The sequence below is a fragment of the Scedosporium apiospermum genome (genome assembly GCF_000732125.1).
Source record: "Scedosporium apiospermum strain IHEM 14462 chromosome Unknown SEQ_SAPIO_0089, whole genome shotgun sequence".
Lineage (NCBI taxonomy): Eukaryota > Fungi > Ascomycota > Sordariomycetes > Microascales > Microascaceae > Scedosporium > Scedosporium apiospermum.
This window is the reverse complement of record NW_015971790.1, coordinates 540,039-560,528: the sequence shown is the minus strand read 5'-3', so window position 1 is coordinate 560,528 and position 20,490 is coordinate 540,039. Positions and strand designations below refer to the sequence as shown.

General features: G+C 51.6%; 2 protein-coding genes and 1 pseudogene across 2 annotated transcripts; 2 read left to right on the top strand and 1 right to left on the bottom strand.

The window, feature by feature from the left end:
• Positions 1 to 396: 396 nt before the first annotated feature.
• Positions 397 to 3,430, bottom strand: SAPIO_CDS3852 (uncharacterized protein; the record flags this gene model as incomplete). Its single annotated transcript, XM_016786550.1, has 3 exons — positions 397 to 1,709; positions 1,779 to 1,958; positions 2,044 to 3,430. 3 exons carry the CDS (start codon positions 3,428 to 3,430, stop codon positions 397 to 399), a joined length of 2,880 nt encoding a protein of 959 aa, XP_016643893.1.
• A 3,998-nt stretch (positions 3,431 to 7,428) lies between these two features.
• On the top strand, positions 7,429 to 10,987 carry SAPIO_CDS3851 (Calcium/calmodulin-dependent protein kinase; the record flags this gene model as incomplete). The annotated part of the gene is made up of 4 exons (XM_016786549.1): positions 7,429 to 7,608; positions 7,879 to 8,959; positions 9,859 to 9,868; positions 10,300 to 10,987. 4 exons carry the CDS (start codon positions 7,429 to 7,431, stop codon positions 10,985 to 10,987), a joined length of 1,959 nt encoding a protein of 652 aa, XP_016643892.1.
• A 1,702-nt stretch (positions 10,988 to 12,689) lies between these two features.
• SAPIO_CDS3850 lies at positions 12,690 to 13,796 on the top strand (annotated as a pseudogene; the record flags this gene model as incomplete).
• Positions 13,797 to 20,490: the final 6,694 nt, after the last annotated feature.

The window sequence follows — 20,490 nt, the reverse complement described above, 5'->3', positions numbered from 1 at the left end:
GAAAAAGTTAGGAGAAAGGAAGAGAAAGAAAAAGAATCTGAAAGAAAATAAGGGAGAGAAGAAGGCAAGAGAGGATCGAGCGGATGCAATCGAAAGAATAAAAGAAAGAGAAAATACGAATGCCGAAAACATGCGGAGTGAACCGAACCCTATCTAAACTCCCTGGAGCCATATGTGCGTTTGTGCCTTTCATGTCTGAGACATCTGCGTCCATCACCTATTTGTGCCCGAGCACGAATCTTCTGTCCCCCATCTAGTCACAGCGCGAGAGAAGCGCTGAGATTGGCATGGTCCTTTCCGATTCGAAACGTATCATCTAAAGATATGCTCCGCCAAATATTGAAAACTTTTCAAAGACGAATACCTCTCCACAACCTCTGAGAAATCTAAAAGCGATTACCGCCGGAATCGCGCGAGCTGCGCCATAATATTTTTCACTTGAGCATCCGTTCCCTGGGTTTCCGGAGGAGATCTGGCTGGTAGTGGAGCAGCTGATTGTCCGAATCCTGGGCCCTGACCAAGATGAGGTCCTGTAGTATCGGGACCAGTCGAGTAGGTGCCGCCCGCGGAATATCCGGCCGAGGGGGCAGACTGAGGAGGTACAGAGGGACCTCCTCCCTTGAGTGATCCTAGAATCGCCTGGATATCGATGCCTCCTGGAGCCGCGGCGGTGGGTGGTTGTTGCGGTGCGCTGGCACCGGGAGGTAGAATAGGCGCTGATCCGGGTTTCTGAAGCTGGCTGAGAATATGCTGCAAATCAACGCCACCGTTCGGGGTATTGCTGGTACCACTGCTGCCGCTCTGGGGAGGTGGATATGTGCCGGGTACCGGTCCGTGCTGGCTAGGATATGACGGGGGGCCTCTTGCCGGTGGTGGGGGTGCGATTGCATGATGCGGCGGAGGTTGGCCGTAGTAGCTACCGCCCTGTGGAGCCGCGCCGTAAGGAGCCGGTGCAGGGTGGTACGCGGGCGGCGCAGGCTTTGTCTTGGTACGAACGACGAGGTCTGCCGCTGTGGCCGGCTTCAGACCTTGGTATTCGTTAAAGCTGACATTGCTAAGGCCCCGCGAGAGATCATAGAGATGAAGGTACACCTCACCCCGCTCCTGCGCCGAGAAATCAAGCTCGACGATACCGCAAACTCCATCCACAACCAGACGGCTAATGACGTCTTTCTTAATGTGATACGCCGGGTTGACAATCATTACGTCGGTTCGCAATCCCCTTTCGATGAAGGCTCCGCGGACCCAATTCACAAAGTTGGGATCAACCTCCTGGAGGAGAAGCAACTGAACATCGGGAGAAGAAGATGCCGCCGGAGCCTCGTGGCCATACGTGCGGCCGTCATCCTTATGACGTGACGCTCCGTACGGGCTTCGGCTACGATGTCGGTAAGAGTCTCTCTCGGACCAGTCCCTACCACGACCCCGGGGAGAAAACGAACGATCTCGAGATCGATAGCTCTCGTGATGCTGTCGGTCCCTTCCATAGGAGTCGTCGCGATGGTGCGATCGATAATCACTGCCATGTCGTCCATGGCCGTGTCTTGGCTCATCTCGACTTCGTCGTCCGGGAGGACCGCCGTCAAACCGTCCTCCTCGGTGGTGGTGGCCAGACTCCCGGTCCCGGCCGCGCGGGCCGGAAGAATCCGGCGATCTCACCCGCTCCTCCTTGGGCTCTTTCTTCTTTTGCGCTCGGGAAAATTCAAGATCTAGATATTTCATTAGCAACCGGTCAGCCCGGTTAACTTACGGGGATTCCCTTGGAAAACACGACATACGAATCTTGCGGCCCTTAACCTCGATCCCTTGCAGGTGCTCAACAGCAGACTGGGCCTCCTCTAGCGTGTGGTATTGCACGAACCCGAAAGCGGATTTGAGCGAAATCTGGGCGAGACGGCCATATCGATGGAATAAGTTGAAGACGTCGCGCTTCGAGACTTTATCCGACGACAAATTTCCTAGAGAAGGAGAAAGAAAGAACCGGGTGTTAGTCGCCAAGGATCTCAAAGAACGTTCGGTAGGAGGATGGTTGACTATCCATACCTATGAAGACTCGAGAGCCCTCGGGGAATCTATCCCACTTTTGCTCGGCTATGTATCGCATCTCGTCCGCGACATAAAGATCCCATTGCTGGTGGTAGCTTGGGGCCTGGTTGGGTTTACTGCTACTACTGCTAGGAGGGGCGCCGGGGTAGGACATAGCTGCGCCAGTCGAAGAAGACGCCGTGGTACCCGAGGGCGGTTGCGGTAGTGACGGATTCGTGGGCCCTGGGGGAGGGCCGAGTGCGGCCATCGTTTCGGTCATTCCCGGAGGAGGCGGGGCCATTTGGCCAGGAATGGCGGCCGGCAGAGACGACGGCACAGTGCCAGGCGCTGCATTTACCGACTGTCCTACTTTGATGCTTGCCTGGTTGCCTGAAGGTCTAGCCGTGTCGAGGTGAATACGATTCATGTCCACAGGTGGGCGCGAGGGAAGGTCCGCAGATGCAGGGGGTAGCGTTTGGGTGCTACTAGTGGGTGCGGTAGGCAGCTGAATGGGCGCTTGAGGAAGGCTGGACGTCTCAAAGGCATTGTGACTAGCTTGAGGCGTGGCGAGGTGGCTAGATGCGACGACCGGAAGAGGACTGGAAGACTTGGGCTTTTCAACAGGAGCAGGGCCCAAGGCCATTTGTTGGCCGGCGTTGTTCGTGGTGGGAGAGGAGCTACTCGGCTCGACAGCCGTGGCAGATACTTCAGAGTCAAGGTTGGATGATTCGTTCAGATGGGTCATCAGGATGTCAGTAGACGACAAGGCAGTAGCGGAAGAAGAAGCTTGCGCGGTAGCAGCAGTAGCAGTAGCAGCTGTTGAACTGGCACCAAAAGGTTGGGCCGTCTTCATCAGAGTGTCTGGTACACTCGAACTGGCAAGCGACGACGATACATGTATAGGTTGGGTAGCCCCGGAGACTGTGGCTGTCTCGGCTGTGTGATTGCCATTGCCCCCATTGCCTGATTCGCGATTCTTGTCTCCATCACCATTCTGCGGCTGCTCCTCCTCTTCTTCTCCGGGCAGCGGGGAGTCAAACGTTTTCGCATATTCGTCGTCAATTTCCGTGACAGCTTGGTCGATTGAAGTCGCCGTCTCGACTTTCGCACCTCCTTCTTGTTCTGACTCGCCGTACAAGTCGTCGTCAAGGCCGGTGTCGTCGCCATTTGTCGCTGAATCGCCGTCTTCTGTCATAGTAGCGAAGGCACTGAGGGTGGACATGTGTCTCATGGACGCGATTTCATGTGCTTGCGCTGCGCCTGCGTCGTCAAGCGAGTCGGCTTGACTTTGCAGTACTGGGAGTGCCGAGACCGTGGTGGTCGTGAGAGGTGCAGGAGATACAGGAGAGAGGTTCGCTATGGTATGTATCTCCGCGGTGTCATCCGCGGCGCTGGTTGGAAGCATGGTGGAGGAAAAGAAAGGAATATCCTCCGAATGCTGGGGATGAAGGCAGCCTCAGATGTAGGGAATCACGCTGTGGGTATGTGGTCAAGTGAAGGAAAGGGAACGATAGATACCGACCCTAAATAACAGTGAAGGTACTAGGAGATGGGAATCGTCGCGGGGTAGTTTAATTGTGCACGGGATAGGTAGGAAGATACTAGCTGGGAGATACGATCGTGCAAGGAGAAAAGATGCCATAGAATCGCATTGATGGCGCGCTTGAGAGATGGAGAGAAGTTTGGATGGAAGAAGTGGAAGAGAAGTCCTCGTCGCAAGGCGGAATGTGGAAAAGATGGAGTCGAGATGGGCGAGATGGACTTCAGTTGCAAAGAATGGAAAGAGCTTGGGTTTGGAGAGGGGCCCAGGCTGGCAACAGAGCGGCGGCAAACAGCACAGGAGCTCCTTCCGGGGCAGGCTCGGTCACACTTGCTTGTAATATAAAGCTTCAAGTATCGTAGGCACAAGGCTTGGGGGGAGACTCAAGATGAGGAAGGCGGGATGGTGGATGGGGATGATGGAAGCCTGAGGTGTCGGAAGGTACGATGAGACCAACAAAAGCTGCTCCGGGTTGGAAAGAGCGAGGCTGCGGGGCGCAAAGAAGTTCAAGGGCGTCAAATGGTGCAGTTCATGGACGGAAGGCAAATCATCCAAACACACTGACACCGGTGAGTCGGTATAATAGGCATCTAATTACTCGACCAGGCAAGTTCTAAACGTCGAGGCTGAAAGAACGCAGGCAGCTTTTTCCATCCTTTCAGAAAAAATGTGGCGGCTGATAAAAATCCAAGGCGGAACGGGGGCGGGAGACGTTTTCATCGCGACCATGATCCAAAAATCTGAGAGCTAATCTGTTTTAGGACTAGACTGGGAATTTCTGCCCTCAGTGTCCCTGTGAGCACTTCGGCTCAGTTCCCGACACCGATGCTACCCTTTGTTTTTCCGGCCAAATGCTTGCAAAGGAAGTCACCTGTTGCCTGCTGCTCACGGCCGTTCTATGTTTGAGTTGAGAAGCTCGGATGCTCTTCATCATGAAGCCTAGTCGCTCCGTCACATAGCCAATTTGAACATATAACGTCAACCCTTAAGGCCCGCTTAAGGATGCCCTAGGCTTAATGTTTTCTTATTGACGTGGCGGAAATGAGTGTTCCTTTTGTACGGGCTGCCCTCCCACAATTATTTTCGGCTCCGACACGGGGCCTAGGAGCCGGTTCCTTTCGCGTGGCCGCTGTTTATCAGCCTGCCCATGCCGTGCGACTGGCTCATTACAAGGCTTTCGATCCGAACCTTGATGAAGATGACTTGACCGAGGCCAGGCAATGGCGGAATTCCTTCGATGGAAAGAGCCTTCCCCGAGGTACAACGACGTTTGCTAGATCTAGCGGGCCAGGTGGCCAGCACGTAAACAAGTACGCTTGCCTTTCTTAGGGACACGAAACATTTGAAGAGTGGTTTGATAGCTGACGGCAGGGCGTCTCCTCACTACCTTCCCACGTTCTATAGAACGGAGAGCAAGGCTACAACATCATGGACAATCAACGAACTGAACGGAACTCTTCCGAAACTTCTTCGGGCTAAGCTCCGGTCCTCCAGATATTACACGGCCAGGAACGACTCGTTGACATTCTCAGCCCAGACGGAGCGGCAAAGGAGCTCCAATGTGGACGAGAACAAGGACAAACTCGTTCAGGAGCTCTTAAAGATCTACAGCGAGACGGTGCCAGGAGAAACAGATCCGCGAAAGATCAAAAAGCATGCGGAGATGTGAGTTTCTTTTTCTTCAACCCCCCCCCCCCCCCCCCAAAAAAAAAAAAAAAAAACCTTTTTCCCCTCTTATTTTTTTCCTCTCTCTTCCTCGCCAGCAAAACTTCGCTCACTCCCGATGCAGAGAGAAGGCGTTTCATAATCAGAGGATCAAGAGCAAGAAACACCTCAGCTCCAAGAAGCAGTTTAGACGTTCGTCTTTCAGCGAATAACGCTGGTGTATTTCATGTATTTTATTATGGAGGGAAAATGTATGAACAGAGACAATACGAAGCCAGGATGGCATCCTCCCCATCCAGCCGTCGAGGGTCACTTCCCCGTGAGAAGAAGGGTTCGATCGACATTTCGTATTGCAGGGAATGAAAGAAAGTCTGCATCCTAAATTTAGCATGTCACTTTGCGGCACGCACAGATTCATGGGGGCCAAGGAAGAAGGGCTGAAAGGTCCTGGAATGGGAAAATCCCTCCGCATGGGAGTGTCCGTGTGTGTGGGTGCGGATGTGTACCGCCTCGGAGGGCAGAATCCTGAATGGTCTGCCCTATTCATAGGGCTTGGTCTGGTATCCTCCACCATTTGCCCGTTTACGGGGACCCAATGTAGGAACAAGTACTGTCTTACTTCGTACATGTGGTTGCACGGATATTAATATGCAGCACTGGAGATCCCTTTCGAAATGGAGATCGGGTTTCCCCGAGAGGGGCTGGAGACTGGAGCGACCGGTATCAGGGCACCTGAGAGAAGTCTAAAAAAGGGAAAAAAACGGGCAGGTTGCGATCGGCCGCAATAGATCAGTACAGATATCGAGTCGAGCTATTTTCGGGGTCATTCCATAGTGTAGTGTTTTCCAGATGCACTCGAAGTTGTTGACACATTGCATCCAGCGGATCATGGATGGACTGGGAAAATCAATTCTCACATTGTTCTGGGCTTACACGTAGCTCGTCATCGTCAAATCAAACTGCCGGGCCAATCCCAGTAGGTAGATGGCTTCTCCGTACCTACTGATAATATCTGACCATGACCGGGCTGAAGATGGCAGATGGACAAGCTGCCAATTGGATCGTCGAGCGGAATGGCTTGGACGACATACGATGCACGCTAGCAAAAAGAATTAGGGGAAGGGAGTTCTTCGAAGAGTTTTCAGATCAGATAATTTGGTGCATTGGGTGGTAAAGCCTGGCCACTCCTCAGATCGTGGATGGTGAGCGTGGGGAGAAAGGGGCCTGCGCGATACTCCCTGTGTACATGGCAGCTCATGGGCCATCAAATCGAATGGCTCTGGGCTGTTACCGGAAAGATCGAGGAGGCGTTTTACTTGTGTTCTCGGATCGGGTCGTCTCTCCGCCTGGCTGCCTCTGACCTGCCTGTCAGCATTCTATCAAGCCCATCAATCAATTTCGTGGTTGGTGACAATCCGATTGATTGATATTGGCACATGGGGGGAAAGCGGAGAGCCCATTGAGACTTGGGCCGAGACAATTGGAGTCGAGCCGAGTTGCTGCATCGAGTTATCGAACCGAGTTATCGAATCGAGTCCTCCCCTTGTCCTCTTGTCCTCGTACCTATGTCCTGTTTGCGTACGAAGTACGAATAATCGCGTCGTCAAAAGTGCGTGAAATTATTGCAGAGTTGTACCTTCCTAAACCTCACTTCCTGCCCCCAAGTTTCTTCCCCCTTGCAGCTTCCCTCGTAGTCCAATTAAGTATCTTCAATTGCATCCCCAGAAACGCTGAGAAGGGAGAGACAAAAATCCAGGAGAGAGAAAAAGGAAGAAGAAACACATCCCCTGTCAAAGCTCGACTCCGTACGAAGAAGTCCTCCACTCTCGTCTCCAGTCCTGCGGGGTTCGCTCAGAGTCGCCCAATTTTCTTTCCCTTTTAAATTAACCCCCTCCCCCGCTTCACGCTTTACGGCTTCCCTGGCCAAGCTCAGCCTTGGTCCCTCCGACATCTAACAATAGTCCCAGACCACTGGCGCAGTACACTTCTGCGACCGACCATTTTCTTCTTTTTCTTTCTTTGTGTGTTTTCATCCTTTCCTCAGCGCGACGATATCCTCCCCTGCGATCGCGATTACCTGTGGCCACCAACCTTGTCACCTCTTCAGAATCTACTCCCCCCGCGCCATTATCTCCCGATAATAACCCCACATCGTCTTTTTCGCAACTCGACTCCGCGGCCTCTCCTTCTCAGGCATCATGGACACCCAAACAGTGACCCGTCCTCAGCCTCAGATCCAACCCTGCAGGTATAAAGTCGGAAAGACACTCGGCGCTGGTTCCTACTCGGTTGTGAAGGAGTGTGTGAACATAGAGACAGGCCGATACTATGCGGCCAAGGTGATCAACAAGAGGCTGATGGCGGGACGCGAACACATGGTGAGTACCCTTTTTATTTTATTTGAGGAAACCTACACGCCACACGCGATGCGCCACACATCAAGGTATTGGCATGTGTGGGTGTCTCACTTTTATGTCTTACTGCCTTGCCATGTACCTGTCGACTCGGATTCATGAGCAGGAACCGCTCGAGGATCATGGCGGGCCTGGGATCATAGTCGCTCTGGCATTGGTGTCAAGGTGCAAAGCGTGTGTGAGAGAGGTACGATGCGATCGGCCTCGCTAACCCCTCTTCTCTGTATGATCCAGGTGCGAAATGAAATTGCCATTCTCAAGAGGGTTTCCATGGGAAACCAAAATATCCTTACGCTCGTGGATTACTTCGAGACAATGAACAATCTCTACCTCGTCACCGAGCTCGCACTTGGCGGCGAGCTCTTCGACCGCATCTGCCGGAAAGGGTCATACTACGAGTCTGACGCAGCCGAGCTTATCCGAGCCACCCTCGCGGCCGTCGCCTACCTCCATGACCACGGCATCGTCCACCGCGATCTAAAGCCCGAGAACCTCCTTTTCCGCACACCCGAAGACAACGCCGACCTCCTCATTGCCGATTTCGGTCTCTCTCGAATCATGGACGAGGAGCAATTCCACGTATTGACGACCACCTGTGGTACGCCCGGATACATGGCTCCCGAGATTTTCAAGAAAACCGGCCACGGCAAGCCCGTCGATATGTGGGCGCTCGGAGTCATTACTTACTTCTTGCTCAGCGGCTATACCCCCTTCGATCGCCGCTCGGACTTTGAAGAGATGCAGGCCATTCTCAATGCCGAGTATAAATTCGAGCCTGTCGAGTACTGGCGTGGTGTGTCCGAACACGCCAAGGACTTTATCCGTCAGTGTCTCACGATCGACCCGAACCGGCGGATGACGGCCCACGACGCCCTTCGACACCCCTTCGTAGCCGGCAACGTGAGCAACGGCAACAGCCATGAGGGTCAGAACCTTTTGCCCACGGTCAAGAAGAACTTTAATGCGCGCCGGACGCTGCATGCGGCTATCGACACGATACGCGCCATCAATAAGCTCAAGGAACGGCAGGGCTCCTCATCACCTTCTGTCGACCATCCCACCACTGGCGATAACACCCTAAGGGCGCCCGTCCCCGATCCCAATCACTCTTCGCCGGTTGACCCCGACGCAATGGACCTGTCAGATGGTGGAGAAGGACGCCTTCAGGTCCAGACACAAGATAGTGGCTATGGCTCCCATGCAGTCTCGGTGCAGAAAGACGTGGCTATGGGCGACACGTACGATGTTCCTTCGATCCTAAGACCGGGATCGAATGCCAATCGGGTGGTGGAGACTTCGAATGGTCTCTGGACGAGTCCTGCCTTGCAACAACGATAGTGCCTTTGGACAAGGGGGGCAACCAATTGGTGGCCATCGAAATGAAATCATGGCGAGGGAAGAACACAAAGGTGTTGCCCTTTTGTTCTGTTTCCTTCTCTCTCTCTCTCTCTTTTTTTTTAAAAAAAACTCTCTTTCTGTGACACTCACCTTATCGATATCTCCGCCCTCCACCCTAATCGTCAGCCAAAAAGCAAGCCATCTGGTGAGGGCATGGGTTGTCAAAGCATGGATCCGGCGAGAGTTGAACTGTTCTCAGATGGCAACGGGGAGGTTGTCTGGCATGTGGAGAGCATCCTTTTTTTTCCACTGCCAGGCGTACATTTACTTTGGAAGGGCTAGCAGCAGGCGAGCTTGCCCGACGTACCTGATGGCGAAGTCTATTAAATGAAGTTTCTCCGTTTGGTAAAAACTTTGTGGCGAGAATTGGGCGCCGTATTATCTGATCCTTTCTTTGTCCTCGTCCTCTCCTCTTCTTTTTGTTTTTTTCTTGCATGGATCACGAAGGCATGTGTCTCCCCTCCTTTCAAAGGTCGTATCGGAGGAACATTACTCTAGTTTGGCTTTTTCCTCGTTTTTAATTTCCTCATTTTTGTTCTTTTTTCCCCCTTTACAGAGGACATTACATGAAATGATATCCCATACTTTTCCTTTTTTTCGAGTCTTACCGAATAGGCATCGTTGATGCTGTATATAACTCCCTGCAGAAAGATGAGGGTGAAGAAAGTCTTTTTGAAGCAATAATTCTTATGGTTCTTTTCGAGGCTTTTTTGACGGATTTTTTCTGGGTGTTTCTTGATTATTTTGTTGATGGTCAATAATAGATGTCAAAAGCGCACCCCAGAAACAGGCTCTGAAACTAAACTAATTACTCAGCAACATTGAAGTACGTACCAACAGTCGACGTCACCCTTAAGCTACCCACTTCCAACCGTTCGGCTTGGCTCGTCGCGACTCACACCAAACCCACGCCCACGAGCGTTTAACCAGCAATTCGTCGTCCTCGACGCCGCTTATAGAGCCCTACTCATACAACATACCCTGTTTATACGGCACTTTCTCCCGGCTGGATCGTGAGGAAGAACCCAGTTGCTAGGTGTCACCGTTGCCGTGCTCTGGGGACTGTGGATCCCCCTCCTTATCCTCCTTATTCTCGAGCTACTCCTCGTTCCTCCTCATTTCTTCTCTAAAATGTACGTAAATTCTCTCGAAGCAACGGAATTACTTGTGACTAGTTCCAATTCTGTAGAACTCCATGGACACCATCTCCGCAGCACCTAGATCAAACGTCAAGCTAACCTAATCCACCGCCCCCAGGATCGACCCATCCCTCCGCATTCGTCGCGCAATCCACGCCAACGACGCCCTCCTCGTCAAACGCATCCTAAAATCCCACCCCACGCTCCTCCACAACCCCGACACCTCCCCGCGCGGGCTCTCTAACTCCAACCTCCACCTTGCCGCCTCCCTCGGCCACGTCGAAGTAGTCAAAGTCCTCGTCTCCCTAGGCCACGAAACCCCCTGCGCCGCGCTCAACGAATCGCACCAAACAGCCCTCATGCTCGCCTCAGCGCGAGGCTTCATCGAAACGGTCCTCTTCCTAGCCGAGCACGATCCCTCCTCGATCCCGCGGCGCGACGTGCGCGGCCGAGACGCCATCATGGAGGCGAGCTTGGGGGGCCACGATACGGTGTTGCAGATCCTGTTGACGTGGGATCCGGAGGGCGCGGCGAAGGCGGTGAGTAGGGCGGATGTGGATGGGAATACTGCGTTGCATTTTGCGAGTAGTAATGGGAATTTGTTGGTGTTGAGGACGTTGTTGGCGGCGGGGGCGGATCCGGATAGGAGGAATGTGTGGAATTGGACGGCGATTAGCTATAGCGCTACGGTTGCTGCGGAGGTCTATTTGAAGGGGTTAGTGGCGGAGGCGCAGAGGAAGAAGGCGGCGAGGGAGGGGGAGAAGCTAGGGTTGAGGGTTGTCGAGCAGGATGATGGGAAGGGATGAGAGAGGGAGAGAGGCTCGGGGATTGGGGTTGATGGAGAGAACGAGTCAGGTATCTGGATTATCTGTTCTTCAGGTGCTGGGAACCAATATGTTTAGAAGTTGTAGTCGTCGCCCTTGTAAGCAGTATCGAATATACCCTTGAGATTTTTCTGTTTTCCATGTTGATGGTCAGCCGCTCTATAGCTGCAACCACCCAAGACAGCCGTCTCGCAGTGCCTACCAGACTCCTCTCTTGGATTTTGGAATACTCACCACGATCTAGAGCAAATCGACGGCAAGTGGGCTAGAGATGATGCCTGAGGGCCACTCGAGGGCTACCCCTAAGCATGCTGGCGCTACGGTCAGACTCTTGAGTCATTTGACCTCGCCCCGAACTCCTTGACTTCGCCAAAATCTAGTCACCTAGGCCCTTCTAAATGAGTACCAACCACGTCAATACCATACACTATCAATCGCTAACACAAGAAGGAATGAGTCAAGAATTATCATTCACGAGGTTCATTAAGCGTGCCTACCTACCCGACCACAAGGTTCAGTCCGAAGAGAAATCACCAACGTCTTGCTTCATCTGCTGACTCCTTAGAAGTCAACTGCTCGAGAGTGACGAAATCGATTGTGTTTTTAAAAACAATTCTCGTGCTTCTGGGAATTCCCATTGAGTTTCTGCTTGCAGGTTATTCAAACCCACTCCCACGACGAAACGTCCTCTGACAGGACCAAATACTCGACTTTCTTTTGAGCCAACCTCCTACACCTTTTTGACACAAACATCGACTGTTTTTTGTAGATGGCGGAGCTTTCCATCTCCCTACCTCACGAGCGCATTCGCGAATGCAAACTTCATGTTTCTATCGGTATCACGCCGTCCTGGCTGATGGCAAACTTAGCAGCACCCACCACCAATCTACGGTGGAGCCCTATTGGCAATGTGTGCCCAAACCCAGGTTTTCTCTAGAGGCTGTCTCGGCTTCGCTTACCGTCAGAGCCCCTGCCCTACGCTACCGAAACCTCAGTTCCGTCTCAGGGAGACTCTGTGAAGCCCTGAGGGGACTCTCAAACCTCCTCGTTGACTCCCAAGACCGCAGAGCAAACAACGTTCGAGCTCATCCTCGAGATTCTTCCCGAAAGAGGACAGACACCCTCTGGGATAAGAGTTTCAACTGAAGGAGCTTGAATCCGAGAAGCAGGCTAGTGACGCATCCGAGGGGGTGGACAATAAGACGATCTATAGATCTATTGATCTATTCGTGGAACCCTTTCGTCGACAAAACCCGCGGGTCTGACTATAGATATGACCCGACTCATAGACGACAATGCACACTCTTCATGAATAATACGCACCGCCAATAGGATCTTCTTTCCCGTGAATCATCCTCTTCGAATAGCCCAGAGTGAACGAGACTCGATATATATAAAGGCCGTCTCCCTCCCACTCGCCGATTTCCTCTCCTTTCCTCCTGCACATCCCAAGACAGACCCAAGACGCCCGAATCTCTCGATCGAACCTTTTGGATACACGATTAACTCGACAAGAATCTGAAAGGAGTATACCTTCGAACGAAACACATTTACCGATCCATAGACACAACTTATCCGCCGTACGGCAACCTCTGAGGTTCTCACTGCGATAATAAACCGATATCTTTTCGCGCCGGCTTCCCTACCAGTGATACTGTGAATGTCCGAAAACGCTTCTTCGAAAATGCTCCACGGGGCAAACCCCAAGTACTGGATGGACCCGGGCCCGCTGCCGCCGTTCGGCGGCCGTGTCCCGGGCCAAAAGTATGAAACGAGGAACGGCGGCAACAGCAGCAACGGCAAAGGCGAGGAGAGCTCCAAGGGGAAAGGTCAGGGCCCACCAAAGGATCCATGGCTGGAGTTCTGGAAGGCACGGTGGACAGAGCAGTGTAAGCAGCAAGAGAAGGAGCGAGAGGAGATGGCCAAGCAAAAGGCCAAGAGGCAGAATGGCACTGAGAGAGGCACCGCAAAGGGGAAGGAGCAGGAGAAGGATCCCTGGATGGAATATTGGAAGTGGAAATGGACAAAGCATTTGGAGGAGGAGAACAAGGCTCAGGGGAAGGAGCAACCGGAAGGGAAGGGCAAAGGGAAAGAGTCAGTTGCGGCCTCACATCAAAACAAAAACAACAATGGGAAGTCAAAATCTCAACATTCGAATACCCCGAACGCGAACTCTTCCCCTGCTCATCCTCCTCCTCCACCATACTTCTCCTCACCACCTTTGAACAGCGACGATCACTGCCTCACGATGTCCTACCCTTACTATCCCTATGGCCAGCAGGGCTACTTCCCCCCGCAGGGCTATTTCTCCCAGCCCAACTTTGTTCCCAACTACGTTCTCCAGAACCCCTACGCCTCCTACGGCTACCAGGACCCCTACATGAATGGCATGGAGTACAGCAACTACGAGGTCCCCGGCTACGCCAACTTCGACGGCTACAACCGCTTCGCCCCCGGCGACCATGTCAAGATGCATGTCATCAAGTCGGCTACTCCTCCTTGGGAGCTCGAACCCTACGCCGAGGTCCCCTTCACAGCCGCCAACGTCCCTACCGCCACGACTCTCGCTGAGCTCCTCCACGGCTTTGGAGCTACGAACCGGGATCCCCACAAGAACAAGTGCTTTGAGGTTCACATGGGTACCCGTGGCCGCTGGTACAAGGGCATGGTCATCACCGGCGATGACCAGTTGATGATGAAGAAGCGTCTCAAGGATGTCGGTTGGGATAGCTCGCGCGATGGTCTTCCTGGTGGAAAGCCTATCGTCTGCCTGTACTTTACGAAGGGTTAAGCGGAGGATCGATCTCTTTTTTCTTCTCCCTACCTTCTCATGAGTTGAGTGTACGTTTGTGTCTCCCCGCCTTTCTACCCATGTGCCTACAAATTTCTAATGTTTCCTTTCATTTTAACCTAGTCGATTGTTTGTTTTCATGGCATAGCCACCGGGCATGCATACACACGTGAGGGAGATGATTACGATTTGTGGATTTTCGACTCCTTCGATACCAGTCGTTGTTTTACGTACTTTGGGAGTTTAATCGGCTTTTGATTAGGAGAACGCCAGATAGAAACTCAATACCAAAGTCAGATTTCTTTTTCAAGTGCTCTAGACATGCCTGCGAAATGATAGTGACTGGACCATGTAGTAACGTGAGATGGGAGCTACGTAGTCCAGACCCCAAATGTCAGCTACAGTCGACAGGATATCATAAACGCCAGCCATTTCATCGTCCATACACGTGCGAATTACTGAAAATGATAAAATGCAAGGAGAGGAAACTGAATTTGATTTAATCTGCTACCCAAGACTAAACCCTCGTCGTCCTAACCTCGCCCATGTTTCGTGAGGAGACTCGCCGTCCAGAGTGTATCTGGTGTGAAGTGCTCGTCCTCCTCCCTGTCCAAAGGGTTGACAGGGAAACACTAGAAAATACCCGCTTGTTAGCTTCGAGTCTAGGAGACAAACTAAGGAGTGGGCAAGTCGCTTACGGGATGCAGGGAAAGCGCTTTTCAGAGCTAATATGACCTTCAATGGCTTACAGTATTTGTGTATTGTTGGCCCTTATGGAGATGCGACACGACGCGTTTGTCGCTCTGTCTCTGATTTTGCCCGACTTTCTCTAGAGTTCGCCTCGTTAGCTTCGGCCTTCGGTGATGGAACATGACGGTATGTCTCAAGGGAGGAATACCTACCCAGGGATACTTCCTTTGCCACGAAGCATTCCCCAAATATTAGGGCGCTCATACTAACGAGCGACGACCTTAGCATATGTGAACCCTCTTTCTTGCCCTTGCCCTTCGGGGAAGCCTTACTGTAGCATCAGATATCATCCAAGACCTGCTCGGATTTAACCTTTTTTTTGGATTTTCTTTTTTTTTTTTTTTTGACCGACTTGCATTGGTAGGTCACTGTCTTTGTCGTGATTGTGCCCGCCGACGTGGGTCCATCTCGCTATTCGTATCTCTCTTCGGAAGCGACGTTGTTCTCGCTTCGTTTTTCTGCCCCATCTCACGACCAGACATCCCAAACCATCTCTCCTATCCTTCCTGGGATATGGAAAACTCGATGGTATAGTTCTCCGAAAACCGAGTAGCTCTAGAAATTTAGACAGAGGTTAGTAGCGGAATGGAGACCCTCTGGTTTGTAGCAGGTTGGAGAGAACGTACCTCGAGGATGAGTGAGGACAGGCGTGTGCTCTTCGTCACTTGGCCTTGGCCGTTTTTTCGAACCCAGGGAATGGATACAGGGAACTCTCCGATAAAAAGGAGGCAGGGAATACAGGGACGACAGGGAAACCTCTAATATAGAGGACAGGGAACTCTCCAGTGTAGAGGAGACAGGGAATACAGGAGAAACAGGGACGACAGGGACGACAGGGACGACAGGGAAACCTCCGACATGGAGGGTAGGGAAACCTCCAGATGGAGGACAGGGAAGACAGGGAGAGCAGGGAAAGTAAAAGAGAGAAAGTAAAAGCAGAAGAGAGGTAAGAAGTGAGGAAGTAGAGCTAACGAAGTAGAGCAAGAAGAGCAAGCCACTAGAAAATAAAATCTGGACTAATTGGGCAGGAGCAAGAGAGCAAGATGGGAAGGAAGGGGTGATTCCTATATGGAGATTATTCCTATCGTCATGATTGGAAAGTGTGAACATCAGATCCTGGACTGAGTATGAGATTTGATATTCACATCCACATTTGGCCAGTAGTAAAGGCAAAGCCTCTTTTTTATTAGTTAGATATAAGAAGTTATCCATACTACCATCTCTACATTGTTGCAGGTAGAGAGGGAATGCCTAGACTTCACTTGAGACACCCATTACCCCCCAGAGAAAATGGGGAAAAAGGCCAACCATCAATCTTTATGGTGGCTGCCTCTTGAATTTCTTGGATTCTTCGTCTCCTTTGTCTAATTCGACATCGAGGCGAAAAGGATATGGCAATTGAAGTTCCTCGCCAACCTTGAATGCAGACCTAGGATGCGGATAAGCCTGAGAAGCCAGTCGTCCCAGGAGGGAGCAAACCGCTCGAGTGACAGCTGCTAGAAAAAAGGAAGCTTGACCTCGTGATGATATCGACCTGCAATCCCTATCTAAGAGCCCGAAGGCAAGCCAGATATCTTGAGAAATTCGAAATTCGAAATTCAGTTGTCGTTGCCATCCAAATGCCCTTAGTCATCGGTGACGAGCACTCTTGCTGCGAGCGCTGCCAACACTGCCGGCAACTGCCACAATTCCACTGACACAAGCAATTTATCCCACTCTGGCAAGTCGCAACGAGCATTTTTACCCGGACACACGCAGCCACAATCGTCACGAAGCGGTAAAAGGATTCAAGCCCCTGCGCCATCCCCCCCTCCTTCAGAGCATCAAAAAGCTGGGGAATTTTCGATCCATCTGACATCATACCATCGTGAAAGGCTCTCAGCACAGTATATATTGGAGGATCGTATGAGGCGCAGCCAATATAAAAAGAGGCCAAGCCATTAAGGATGTAAATAAACACTCTAAACTGGAGGAGCGGGGAGATCCCGCCTACGCAGCAATCTAGTACATTGAGCTTGTTTGCGAAGATGTAACCTTTTGTTGTCGAGCCCTGAAGTGACAGCAGATTGCGAAATCCAGAGGCAGGATCGGGAGCCCAACCTCATGCTTTTTCGATTCTGATGCGGTGTTAGTGGCGTGTGACTACCGAGTTTATGCTAAGCGAGGCCTTTGCGCCTTCACCGTCGAGAGAAAAGACGCCGCCATTGACCTGAGGTGCTCTTCCACCAGATGCCATGGGGAGGTTTTATGCAAGCCGCAAGAAACTAGTGCGAGTGTGACCCTTCTGCAGGTCGTGGCCGGGGGCAAAGGCAAAGGAGACAGAGATCAAGACCGCCCGGCCACCATCAAGAGTCTAAAATATGACAGGGGGGTCTAATTCGTCGAGCATCGTCATAGAGTCGCCCCTCAGCGGTTGACCGGTCTACTTTGTTCAAAATCAGTTGTCGTCATTTGAGCGTCGTGCCAAAAGCGTTCAAGGTGTTGCTCGATTCCACCAAAAAGGGAAACATCCATGGTCTACGAGGATGGACAAAGTCGTGACACCTCGAGGTGCTCTGGAAATTGAGTCTCGTTGGAAAAGAGACTGAGTGGGAGAGAAAATAAGACGATGGCGGACAAGGTGGACTGACCTACCCTGTAAGCCTCTCTTGGGGAATACTTTGCACAATTCGGTTCGACTTGCGCGAATCAAGGCTACGACGATGAAACCTCGTGACGTGACCACGCTCTACGGAGTACATACAGATGCCGGTGTGTGTGTGCGAGAAAAACGTCAGTGCTGCAGGACTGCGTTACAACAATGAAGTCGAACAATTGACAATAGGCTACTTTTGGAGGTGTGGGTGGCACAACCTGGGTAGGACAGCGTTGAAACGGCAAGGGAGAGCAGAATAGAGCAAAAGAGTGTGGTGGCATCGGTCTGAGATCAGGCGTACATAACGTTTCGACCAGCTTCTCCGTCCCTCCCCGCAAGGCGGCTCGGAATTCGGTATTCGAGATGCAGGTAAGTGGTGAAGAGCAATATATTCTTGCTACTTTGTAGTAAAAAAGGCGCAACGGAGAAAGAAAAAAACAATACTCTTTGCAGATTCGATCAGGTTGAAGAAATTTTCTCTTAGCTGCATGAGCGGTGGATATACCGAGGATATAGCGAGCACAATAGTTTAGTGGGCGCCGACAGATATCGCGGAATTCACGTTCCAGGTTTCGGGCTCCACGACACTAGGTATCACCGACGACCCCATTTTCAAGATCGCCGTCTGAGTTTTTCGCGAAAAATCCAACCAGATAAACTAAGATTGACGCGAATTTAGTTAAAACAGGATCCGGGGTCTCGTCGCGCTCGAGGACTCCGACCCGACTACACCGAGGTGGAGGAGAAATAAAAGAAGAAAAAAATAAGCCGCGGTACGACCCGTGAGGAAAACGGCGCGAGAGGGTATCGGGAATATTTGACTTTTGATGAGGATGGTTTGATGCCGTGTTTAAATGGCCTGTGCCAATTACGGAGTGCTACGAGATGCCGAGTGTCCGCGTTGAAGAGTTGTGCGACTTTGTAATGACGGCCAGGGGACACAGTACGAGTCTACGACAATGAAGTAAACTAAGATGATGAATCTTAGTTAAAAAGAAAAAAAGAAAAAGGAAAAATAGAAGAAAAGGGGACCAGGATGTGCGGAAATGAAAACAAGTCCTTTTTTTCTGAGGGAGAAAAAAAGAAACGAAAAAAAAATCCCCGAATGTTTGCATTCATCCATCGATTTCCCTTGGCCGAGGAGACACGAGAAACCCGGGGCTTCGCCGTGCTTCGCTGGCTTTCGGCTGCCACCTCGTCACTCACCTCCTGCCAGCTCTTCGTGCATCATCAAATCTTTTCCTATTCCGATTGAGAGTAGCGTGCTCGACTGCCGGTTGCAGCGTCGCCGATGCAAGCTTGTGACCAGCGTTACCACCCAATATCCAGCAAATCCAAGTCACAAGCCAACCTGGCTCTTCCCGCCCTCACTGGGGACAATGGGCGGTAACGGGAGGAAAAACGACCATTTACCCAATACGCGTATGGTGAGAAACGGGTTCTGTCAAAGCTTTTTTCCAACTAATAAAGTACGCACGCGACAGAGTCAAGGGTCCCCCCGGCGATCGTGTCCACCGCTAATTACACTTTCGTTCCGTGCGGGTTCGGTGTTTTTCGCGACGCCGGCGATGGGTTTTTTTCTTTTTCTGCACTTTCTGCGTGTCATTACCGTCGCTACTTCTCTCTGGAAATGACTTAGTGCCTGTTTATATACTTGGTATAGGTAGCACTCGGCACAGGAATTTGATCCTCTCAGCAAGATTACAGCAGCAGTGTTGAGTGCTCTGTAATACAGTCTAGGGCTGGGGTGGTGGTCTTGGCGCTAACATTCATCGTGCATCCGTGACATCCGGACACCGAATTGGTACATCTACCTCCTCTTGCTCGGAGATTTGACCACTGAACTTGTACCGTCACTCCCAACACTCAAGCGAGGCTCGTTTCGCCAAGCCGCCTCGCAAATCTTTGACAACCCATAAGATTTGAGGCATCCAGAGATGCCAAGATGGTGCCTGTAATCTCATCCGAACCTTTTGTCCACTTGGGGCTGTCAACCAAGCCAATTGGGGTCCTTTCTCTGCTGGGTTTCTGGTTGACATAGTAATAGTGGACCCCAGGCCTCGGTCATTTTCTTGGTAAATGAGGAAGAGGCGCCCATCACGGAAGGCTGAGAAGATCAATGGGTCCCTAATTTGGTCATTTTGTGGTGTTCTTGCCCCAGATCTTCATTGTTTCATCTCCTTTGTCGGCTGGGCAGTTCCTGTTCCTGTTACTGTTCCTATTCCTCACCCACCTTTGAAGGATTTGCTTATTGGTCAAGGGTTGTTTCTTTAGGACCGCTGAAAAATCGTTTTTTCCCCTTGAGAAGAACGAAGAAAACACCAATATGAAGGGTCCTGGCTGATTGATGAGCGTCACTGTCTGACTTCTGGTCAACAAAGTGAGCATCACTAGTGTCGCTTTCGCCAAGAACAAGAGCAATCAGCAATAAGCAACATCACGTCACTGCTTCCTCCAAACTGCCACCGTCAAATACGCTAGCGTCCCTCGTAGCTTTATCTTAGGCACCAGCATTGTACCCTCCTAACAGGCCCAAGCTCCGTCGTCCCGGTGAAATTGTTAGCAAGGTTCCGCTGCGCTGTGAGCTGGGCTGCCTCATTGCCTATTCAAGCTAAGCGCCCTGCTCCCACATGCCGGGGTCACTGCTAGTCTCCCTTTCAAATCCACTGTAACGCTGTAACGCCGACTCCTGGGAGCAATGACCAAGAATCCCGAAGCTTCCGCTCGTCATCAGTCTCTGCCCAATGGATTCCAGATTTTCGAACGCTTTTTGCCCCAGGGTTGCTTTGCGCGATGCGGCCCAACCAGTTAGACAACGGAATTAAGGATCGTGTGTCGATTGCATGGCTTCATTGTTGTCTGGGGTTGAAGACCTTTCGATGTAAGCACAGTTTCTGTATGCACTCGGCTTGGTAATCTGGAAAGCGCAACATCCAACTCCTTTTTGCTCTGGTGAGACAAGGCGAGGCGGAGGCGGGATTGAGAGGGAAATCCTAAAAGTCGTCGGCGATGCGAGGAATGCGAAAAAGCGTGCGACCGAATCCACTTCGCTAATTAGAGCCAAATCTGTAACCTGTATGCATTGAGGGACGAATTGATGGACCCAGAGCAATGCCAAGAAGCTCAATCTTGATGCAGCGCCAGAAAAGACCTGCAGTGAGATACTTCAAGACTTCGGAGTTAGCTCATAATATCACCCTCAGTACCACTTCGGATTTCAATGTCAGAGATCGCTGCAGGGTGACCGGTCGGCGCTTGCTCCCCGTTCCCCGTGCAGGCCAGTTTTGATCGTCAGTTCCTCAAGCCAGC